The sequence below is a fragment of the Limanda limanda genome, chromosome 3, assembly GCF_963576545.1.
Source record: "Limanda limanda chromosome 3, fLimLim1.1, whole genome shotgun sequence".
NCBI classification, from domain to species: Eukaryota; Metazoa; Chordata; class Actinopteri; order Pleuronectiformes; family Pleuronectidae; genus Limanda; species Limanda limanda.
The window spans coordinates 25268619-25279523 of record NC_083638.1 but is presented as its reverse complement, the minus strand read 5'-3'; the positions used below and the strand labels follow the sequence as shown (position 1 = coordinate 25279523).

The 10905-nt window shown below is 40.3% G+C and overlaps 1 protein-coding gene across 1 annotated transcript; it reads right to left on the bottom strand.

Moving 5' to 3' along the window:
- Positions 1-3929: 3929 nt before the first annotated feature.
- On the bottom strand, positions 3930-8941 carry lin7c (lin-7 homolog C (C. elegans)). Its single transcript, XM_061068310.1, has 5 exons — positions 8773-8941; positions 7429-7547; positions 7222-7293; positions 6893-7102; positions 3930-6619 (listed from the first exon to the last, which is right to left on the bottom strand). The coding sequence occupies exons 1-5, from the start codon at positions 8807-8809 to the stop codon at positions 6452-6454; spliced, it is 606 nt and encodes a 201-aa protein (XP_060924293.1). The 5' UTR covers positions 8810-8941; the 3' UTR covers positions 3930-6451.
- Positions 8942-10905: the final 1964 nt, after the last annotated feature.

Here is a 10905-nt window from a genome sequence, read left to right as displayed (position 1 = left end):
CAAAAAAATAAATCTACGTCTTGCAATGTTAAAGAAACAACTCTCCCTTCTGTAGTTTTTTGCAAAATCCTGCTGCCTTGGCGATGGTAATGAGCGGAGCTGAAACCCTGATCCCTACCACTCACTAACCATCATGGGGTCAATGTGAAGGGCAGCCTCCCAGCATGCTCAGAGGCAGTTGATTCATGCACCTATGTTGCATGTTTTATGTGTTTGTACCGATACTATTGCAATTTTTCCCACATTTGGTTCCATGGCGTCCTCACTGTTTCTTTCATTACTGTGAATGAGTTAGACGTTTCCAGTGAATGTTATTGGGCATTGAGTGATGTTGGATTGACCCGCATCATAAGCCTGGCATGAAAATGAAAAAAAGCAACGTGAGTTTAGATGTGTGTGTGTGTGTGTTTTACTGTGGATCAGCTTCTTCCTGCTCTGTTCCTGCTGCTGACTTGGCTCCTGATCCATTTCGGCCTCCTGCCTCGTCCTCAAGTCTCTGCTGCTGCCGCTGGGTTTGCTCCTGGGTGTGATTGATTTTAGTTGCCAGAAGGCACGAAGTGAAGCATCCACACGTGAGCTTCTGCAACGGATTGGGGGCCCACACCATGAGATACCAGCATCTGCGCTCTGGTCTCCTGCTGTAGTGTGAACCATCAGCTCTAATGAATCCCTGTCACGTGCACTGTTTGGTTCCAAGCAACCGTTCCCGATCTTCCACTGAATCTGCTGTTACAGAGCTGCTCTCCGACATCTACAGTGTGAATGGATGCATGTGGGTAAAACTACCTTTCTATATAGCTATATCCAGATATAGGCAAGATAATTATCTCATGAAATATCACCTTTAACATAATTAAACCAATTAAAAAAATAACACAGGGAGCTATCATTGATGTTATGAGTGACACTTGTACTTTTCCTGGTTTGGTAGGTCATTATGTCTGCTGTGAATGGTGATGAATGAATCGGATTAGTCTGGGGACAACAATAAAAACTAAAACTAGAATAGCACTCATGAGAACCCATACCTCCACCAAGGCCCGACAATCCCCTTAACTTCAATCAAGCTGCACCACACTCACAGAAATCAGATCCCTTCAAAATGCCGTTCTTTTTTACCTGCCTGATAAATGTATTATTTCCTGGGAAAATGAAAAAAATAGCCATATCTCACATTATATAAGACAAAAGCCCAGATCTGCTAAAAAATGTAATAGGTTCTTCTTAGGGTTCTACTAGCACCTTCCACACATTTTCATAATAATCGGTTAGATGCATAAAAATTCTGCTAACCGACAAACACAGACGAAAACAAGCAGACTGGAGGAAACAGGGATCGAACCTCTGACCCTCTGGTTAGTGGACGACCTGCTCCTGGGAAACAGCTGCTCCAATAAAAGCATGAATCTTGTGAAGGAACATCAAAAAGCTTTGTTCTTTTGGTTGTAAAAGCTGCGGCAGTCTGGGCGAAGTGTTGCTTAAATGCTTAAATGAACATTGGCAATAAAAAGAGAATGAGGTCTTTTTTTTGGCTTCCAAACAGGAGCATGACAGATCAAGTAGGAAACCACAGGACTTTATTGCCATTTCATGTCTATTTGTCCCTTGAATGTCTCCATCTACTCGCAGACACATGGTTTCAACCAAGAAACTGTTGTGGTTAAAGAGAAACACTTGAACTCATGCTGTAAAAACCAAGTTGCTTTCTCTTGACATGACAGGGATGGAGCAGTGACGCCGAACTCCGAGGAGGAAGGACAAATGTTTATTGGTGAACCTGCTACAAACACAAGTGTTACAGATGAGTCAGAAAATAACAACTGTTTCAATAGCTGAGCATGGAAGTTCACAGCGGGTTCACTCTTTCAACAGTGTTTGACAGCAAACATGTTTCTCTCCACTTCAAAAGGAGCTCGTACTGGGCGTGGTGTGCATGCGTTCAGTGTCCATAAAACATCTGCCGTATGTGCCAGGCATGACAGTTACTATGAAGTGTGAAGATTGTTGTGGCGCTCACGTACTGTAAGTCTTCAAAAGCATTAGAGACATGCCTATGAACATCTTGTTTTGATCAGGATGGTATGAAGTCAGACGCGTCCTCTCAAAACTTCTTCCCTGCTTCTGAGAATACAACTGACACAAGTGTTGTGTGCGTGACAGACGTTAAAGAAAACCCATCACAAGTCACACATTGAAGCACGGTTTATTCAGCCTCCAGTCAAATCATTGTTACGTTCTACATCACAACAGTTTACATTCCAGACCAACGTTAGCACAGGAAATTAGATAACACAAAGTAACACAACACAGGCTACAGGTAATAATCCTCAACGAACAACGATTGAAACATTTCAAAACATTATCAAAAATGTTCACAAACGTCACAAGTTTGGTCTTGGTACTAAAAAGAAAAGACAAATCAGTTCAGGTCTCAGAACAGAAGCGCTGATCGAGGACGGTCTGGTTCGGTCATTCAGACGCAAGATCGATTCCACATCAGCGCCGCATTTCAGAGAGACTTCGCTGATAACTGTCCTGGTTACACAAGCCAAAATGGAAGTACCAACTATTCCTGGTATTTATATTTTAAGAAAACCCACTTATAAAAATTGAGAAAAATATCAAAAGAAAACTATTATAAAAAATACTTTATTGACCATTCCAATATATAGACAAGGAGAAGTGGTAGAAAGTTGACTTTACAAAGGATCTGCAACTAACTTAAACGATGGTCAGTGACATTCAGTGGGGGGGGGGGGGACTGTGCAAGATCAAAAACAAAGTCTCGTTACGTTTTGATCCTGATTTACTTGTCAGTCGTTCGTTACTTATCTGAAGCTGGATGAAACACAATGATAAGGGACAAAGTATACATTATATTAAGCCATTTCCACTTATCTGTACACCCTGCTCTTCTGCTAAATGTTCTGTCTCCTAACTAATGAAAGCTATGGGATGGTCAAACTAATAACCACACTGTCATATATTGTCCTACATACATCCGGACAATTTTTAATTAAGTAGAAAGGCTAATATCACATGGGAATCTTCACTTGATGGTGATCAATATTGGATTTTTAGCTCATTATGTAAATTCAATAATTTTACGTGCAGCGGCTCCCACATCACATTAGTCCACAAAGCCTTAAGGTCATAAATGTCCATAACATTCTTAAGTAAAACTATTTTTCACAAATACAAGTTTTGCAATGACCTTGGATAGATTTGCAGTACTGTGTGTGTCTGTGTGTGTGTGTGTTTTGTATTAGATTTTATCCCAAAAATTAAGGATGTTTCATCAGGAGTTTAGTTTCAGTATTTAAAGTGAACCCACCCAGTATGTTAAAGTAACACACAATTTGATTTAAGTTGCCAACACCTTCAACTGCGATCACAGTGCTGCAGGTAATCTGACATTTCGAGGAACGGCAGACTGACAAAGGACTTTCTCTACCATGCTTTGATTCACACTTCTCTCTCACTCTCTCTGCCTCTTCTGATCAGCTGATGGTTAGGTGTTTACTGTAATCCAATCAGCCAATCACGCAATGCTTTGAAGCTTTAAACCTGCTCTGTCAATGTCAGGAGTCATTTCTATGATTCGCTGTGACCCTCCTCTTCCTCTTCCTCCTATCAACTACCATTAGTGTTTACAACCTGAGGTGGAGTCTCCTACACTACTCACGCCCTCGCCCGCTTTCAGCCTGGACCATCAGGCGTCTGAGATCAAATGGACTCATTTCAATCACTTCCTTCTGTTATTGTGAGTTGTGTTCACCTTCAACTGAAGTCTCTCCTGAAGTAAACTAATAATGGACGAATGTAGAAGCTGCAACAAATTCGTATTTGCAAATTGCTTTCTTTGAATGTTACTTTTGCAAACAACAATTTCAGTTCTAATTATTAAGGAAAAAAATATCACATCATCCCCGAATTAAACTGACTTTATTGTAGAAAAACAACAACCAATATTTCCCTAATCTTGAACTGACAAGGTTTTCTTTTTTTAAACATTCAGTGATGCAACCCATTTAAGGACATTTTCCAGATCCCTGAAACACACACACACACACTCATATTCTGGTGAAAACAATATAAATAATTTCATGCTAAAATCTACCTATGGACTTTAACACCTTTTAGTAAGCTATTTACAGTTTCTGGAGAAATTGACTGAAAATGTAACAGTAAGTTGAACCTTCATGTATGTTAGGAGATGGTGAAAAAACCAAAACAATGAATGAAAAACAGCAAGAAAAGCGTTGGAATTACTTCATCACACAAGCGAATGGAAACTATCAGTGACATCATTTCAGACGCCTCGGTCACAATAGCTGTGCAGCTGTTTATCGTCATCGTGTCAAGTCTTGACAACTGGTGCCAAAACACTTTGAAAGTGACAAACTTGACGGGATGTCCATTTAACAGTACAGGGCTTTAAAAAAAAACAACCTTTCTGAAGAATGCTTCAACACCAGAGGACAAACAGTGCAGGACGTTAATGACACCATTCAAAGAAACACAGAAGCTACAGCGAAGCTAAAAGCTTTCCTGCTTTCACACATGGTTACATTACTTTATCCTCCTTCCTTTTAATAAATAACTATCTCAACTGCCACCTATCTGTCTCAACTATGGGATTTGTTGATCCTGAGACTGGAAAATTGTATGGCTTGCTTAACTATAGCCTAGTTTGAGGGATAATGCTATTTGCTATATACAGGATATTGCCTCTACCATGGAAACAAAACACTAGTGGAAAAGTCTCCTAAATGAAAGTTTGTTGTCATGCTGAAAGTGTGAATGAGGAGGAGGGTTTCGAACAGACAATCACTACATTAATGTTCCCTTTGTTGGAATAGCAAGAAAAGTCTTAAAATAAATACTTTTGTTAATTTAAATTGAATAATTAAATATTCCAAAGAAGGGTATTTTAATAGGGCAAAGACAGTTGCTAACAATAATGAAAAGAAATTACAGAAATGTCTTGGTACTGTATAGCAACAAATATATTGTCAGAGCCAGGTAGGTTCTAAGTCATTGTTTAACTAAATGATTAAAATCTCCAGTTGCACTATTTGAATGTTGATCCTGATTCCAGTCCTGATGTTATGGATATGATAAACCACTTCAAAGGTCTTAATGAAACCAAGATATACAAATCCAAAAGTAGCGAAGGCTTCATTTCAGACACACTTTTTGTTTTGAGTCAGACGTTGAGAAATAAAATGTTAAAAAACAACAGATGTTCAACATAATGCCCTAAAGACTGTATAAAGTCTTGATGATTGGCCATAAACATCGTGTGCAATATCAGCATCTGCCATTTCACTCATGAAAACAATGATGACAGCTCACATTACTGTAACAAAGAGATTGCTCGATATAATGAATGTCTTACTTTGCTTTGTACCGTCACTAAATGACGCAAACAGCACTAACAAGCAGATGTAAGCAAAGATCACAGACAAATGTTATGTAAATGTTCAGTACCTGACTAGAGAAAAACACAACGTATAAAATCCTGATTCACGTCAAGAAAAAGGAATCAGAAGCTGAACAGGTTTCATCTTGTGTCATTCTGCCTGCAAAGATTATGCTTGTGAAGGTTTATTACTCAGATAAAAGTAAAACTGAGTCTCTATGATGGCAGGAATTACTTCATGATTTGCTGAGACTTTGTATCACTTACAGCACCTAATGAAATGTTTTTAACAGTGTGGTATGACACAAAGAAAACTTAACCGAGAGTAAGAAACCTATATAATCCATCTCTGTTGATTACATGTGTCCTTTCAATGGTTTCCCTTGTTATCAAACATGGTTTTTTAACAAATTACCTGACACCAACTCCTCCAACTATTCTGGACTTGTGTTTAAAGTGGCCGTTGAATTGAAAATGTATTTTATACTCAACTTAAACAATCTTTGAAAAATAACAGTTGCAGAACATGTAGTGATTCCTGCCACAAGCATTTAATAACCAGTACCCGACTTCAAACCATTTGAAAGAAGAAACAAAACAGTTAATACAGTACATAGGATGAAGGTGTTTGCCCTGAGGCACTTGGTAGTGGCTGATAAAAGAATTAAAAACACTACCTTTCCAGTCAAAGAAGCTCTGAAGATGGTCACAGAAGTACTTTGCATTCAAATTGTCAATTTGAAAATAATGCACACGTGTGAGAGACCACCTACACTGACAATCGTGATCATTCTAGTGTTCGTCTAGAGTCGTAGTGTCTATAACAGTAACAATGGTGAATAGTAAAAATGCTACAGAGAAGGGTAGAAGCACAATGTAGGGAATGAGTTAGAGGCAACTAAGACTTATGTATGTTATGTTTTTTGGGTCGGGAGATAAGAAAGAGACCAGAACAGATGGCCAGAAGGCTAGAGGAGGAGGAGGAGGAGGAGAGACATGGGAGCTGGACATCAACACGGGAGAATCCTACTGGGGATAGTTGTTCTGTTGCCGGCGCTTCGCCGACCTCATTTTCTCAAAGCGGGACTCCATTTCCTCGAGGACTTTGGGGGTGTACCTTACTACCAGCTTCACTGTGCCCTGAGCTGCTTTGAGGAGTTCCACAGCTTTCTCATGGTGCTCGCCTTCAACACTCTGGGGGAAAAAACAGATAGACTGTAAGACTGGGTCACAGACATACAAGATTATTTTATGAGTTTATAATCAAAAAGCAATATACCAATTGGTATTTGTTTATCTCAAGATCCACTTAATATGTAGGAAGCAACAGTATTGCCTCAGTATTTTAGAGGTACTGGGTATAGATGAACTGAAATGGATCAGTACATCCCCCATGAGCTGTACCCAAACAGTAAAATGAAATGCATGCCATGCTTTGTGTGCAGTGATTCTGTGAATTCAACGTACCACCCCATTAACAGAGAGAAGCTGGTCGCCTCTCTTCAGGCCGCCATGACGATCAGCGATGCCTCCTGGGATGATCCGTGAGATGTAAATGGGAGAGTTTTGCTCCTTTCCACCCATGATGTTGAAACCAAGACCTTCTTCCGTCTTTGGCAGCTCCACCACACGTGGATGTGAGTGACCCTCACTCGCTGCAAAAGCTGCCACAGTAGCCTACGAATGAACAAGTAGTGATGTTAAAAAACAAATAGTTTGAAATTAAGATTAGCTAAAGGGTCAGCTCAAGTCAAATGCTTGTATGCGAGATGACAACTTGGATGGAGAGGGTCTACCTTGGCTGTTGCGTTGGCCCGGACCTCAGGACTGCTGTTGATGTCCACCGTTTCATACACATGTTCATACACCTGAAGAGACATTGTTGGGACAGTATTTCATCACCACATCTCAGAGCAATCACATCAAATTCAGCCTGTCAAGTTTAACATCACAAGAGAAAGCAGGAAGTAGGTGTTGTAAGAACAGCAAAGACCACGTCTCACTTCTCTGACAGCGTTACAGAATTCACTCTGTAAGACCCTCTGCAGCGCCTGCAGCTTCTGGGGGGGCACTTCCCCCGTCCTCTGGAGCTTATCAAGCAGTTCAATGGCACGGTTGATGTCTGTCAACGAGAGCAGAAATAGCACCATCAAGGTTTTCATTAATCTGCAAATAGAAACATTTAACACTGGACACACACAACCCTGGAAACTATCTATTAAAAGCAAAACTGGAAGAAACTTGTCAATTAACACGTTTTTAATTTATATTTCCTTCGAAACACATACTCTGATTAAAAAGGCTTTTTAGTCCCTGTGGAGAGAGTTGTCTCCACTTGGATAAACAGGGTTGTTATGGCTGGGTGCCGCGGACAAAAATTGTAATAAAAATGAAAATCTCCTAACAGTTAATATTGATGATAATCACATTGTTATTTATTACAAGTTTAAAGACGGATTTTTGCTGAAGGTTTTGGTTTAAACTCTTCCCAAAGAGCAGAGATTGAAAAAAACACTAGATAAACAGCAGAACCTTTTTAAGTGTATCATTATACAATGAACCTGTGTTATTTATTATCAATTACAATGATAATGCAATAATTATTTACAGGACTTCATTTCCCAGCCCTAATTGTTATAAAGCAACCCACAACATATCACGATTCATATTTCATTTCAGACAAATCATTAAGTCATTTCCTCAAATGTTTCTGTCTGTATTATAATCTATATTTAATTTTTCTCTGCGAATTCTAATTCTAATTTCTTATGATATCAACCCTCTTTGTATTTCTGTAGATCCAGAGACTCACAGAAGATTATTAAACGGATGTAGGTTTGTGTAAATCTGGGTTTTCTTTGCTATGTTAGCAGACACAGCCGATGCTAATGTCAGTGTTGCGTTAAAAAATCGACTCACAAATAAACAATGCACTGAATTCCTCCTGCTCATCATTGCTGCTGAGGACGAAGCAGGCGGTGGAACTAAGTGACTGAAGCTCAGTGTGTTTGCTGCTGACATCCATCGACCCTTTAACAAACCAGCTCGGTTCACTCCCTGTTTTAACTCACATTAGCCAGTTAGCTGCTGCGCAAAGTGAAGCGATAGAACAGCAGAAACTCACGATATTATAGCTCAGTGCCAAATAATACACGCAATTGACCAAAGCCGTGAAGTTGTCAGTAAAACAGTGTTAGTGCAGTCAAGTGTGGCTAAATATTAAGGTATGCAGCCTGAGAGAACAACAATCAGCTGCTTTAAGCTAATGGTAGCTAAGCTAGGCTAAAGCCTCCCTGCTATCACAACAAATATTCCTGAGCTAACTCGAGCTAGCGCATTAACTTTACCCCTTTCCAGCCGCACGGGCTCCCCGAGCGATGCCATCCTGACGAGGTGAGGCTGTTTGGTGTCAGGTACACGTCGCGTTAAACGCTGGATGTGGGAAAACTAAAGTTGGTAATCCCGGCTAACCTGAGGCGTGCTTAACTCGGGCGATAAATCAGATTAGCCAAGTTGGCCGGCTAGGCTAGCTGCCAGTGTCACGGTGCGTTCACTAATCCTCGGAAAGGGGATGAGGGCCCCGGAGCTCAGCGTGTTATTTATGGCAGGAGCTGGATGTTTACGAGAGGACACTGAATGCATCTTCTGTAATTACTGTGAATCAGGTTTAAACTATTGGTTCAGAATATTTTCTAAAATAAATCATAACGCTTGTAAGAAAACGTATTTATCCTATTAATAAAAATGTAAAGGTTATGTATGTAAGATTTAGGTGAAATGTATCTTTGGAAGAGATTTAGTATAAAATAATCCTTGTGATGTTTTCACTAGTGTGTCTCATCTCAATTGTATAAATTGTTGTTTCCTTTACTATAGAACGAGCCCTTTATATTTCATGACTTTATATTAACATCAGGAACAGGTCGTTTCTATGGAGGCCACCATGTTTATTACAGTAGCCCAGACTGGACAAACTTAAAACCTTTGAGTCTTTATGAGAACTGAAGAACACCACATGTTCTCGTTTTCTCTCTGGGAGGGGGGAGGTGATTTGAGGAGCTATTCTTGATAATATATATAAATCCCCCTAGTACTACAATACACATGGGACATGGTGGTATGTCCATCTCAAGCAGGTCCTTTACCAGAGGCCTAGGAGTTTGAGGGTTCTGCGCAGTATGTTTGCGGTCCCTGGCCTGAGCTTTAGATGTTGTACGTGTGATCTGCTGGAGCCACTCTCCTAGTTTGGGGGTCACCGCCTCTAATGCTCATACAACCACAGGTATCACATTGAATTTCACCCTCCTCATCTGTTCTAGTAGTTTTTTCAGCCCTTGGTACTTCTCGATCTTCTCATGCTGCTTTTTCCTGACGTTACTGTCCGCTGGGATTGTGACATCTATCCATGGCCTTGTGTGGTGGACAAATCCAAGTTATTCTTGATGATATATAGTTTATACTCTATACTATACTATACTATACTGATACTGTATATAAATATAATATAATAATAATATTTCTTTTTAAAAGTTGGATATTTCTGTGACTTGATTCGGTTTACTGAAGACATTGACCCTGGAGAATATGGAGTGCCCGTCCTTGTGTCTCGTGTTCAGTTCACTCAGTGTTCTCATTGACCAGCATCCAGGAAATATATGTCATCGGGTGTGTGATCCCAGTCTTGTGTCACTATTCAACAATCAATAAACCCAACAATATTATGTGTGTTAGAGGACCATTCATTCAGCTGCTGCTCTCATCCTTCTCAGGAATTGTTCCTTTATGTATTATGTGTAGTGGTGACCAGGAAGCAGTAAGAAGCTTCTCTGGCTGTCACCTGGGCCGTTCGACCTCTCTACTGCTCTCTGCTGGTTGGCTGCTGCACATCTGGAGGCTGTAGCAATCTGCTGCTGCACTGCTCTGTGTGGCCTGAATCATTCTAACTATACAGAGTCACTTGTGGTCTGACCACACCCAGTTGGTGAGGACTCTCTGGAGCCTTTTGACGGCTTATGAAATATACCTGCTGTGACGTCACTGAGTGGGGTTTGGCCGGATGCAGCAGCCATATTTGCCCTAAAAGGCCCAGTGCTTGTTTTGTTCAAGTTTTTATTTTCTTTCTTCCTGTTTTTGCCTTCAAGTTTCAGTCATAGGCTTAAGGAATTACTGAATGATACTTGAAGACCTGTTCACATGCAATATGGTCTGGCCTGTAAACATAGACTTCATCCTGGCTCACACACAACTGGTGATTTCACCAGGCACTGTTCCTCTCTTAAGTAATTGGAAGATAAAGTTTTCTATTACTTAAGCTTTGTTCAACAAAAACACCCCAATATGTCTGCTCATGATAAATGGGGCAGCTCAGAGGACCTCGTCTAAAGTGCGTCCCAGAAGGTTTGATTTATTGTTCTGTATTGTGAGGAGGAAGGAATTATGGCTGCTTCTCTTCCCGTAGGATAATAAAATGACTTAGGGTA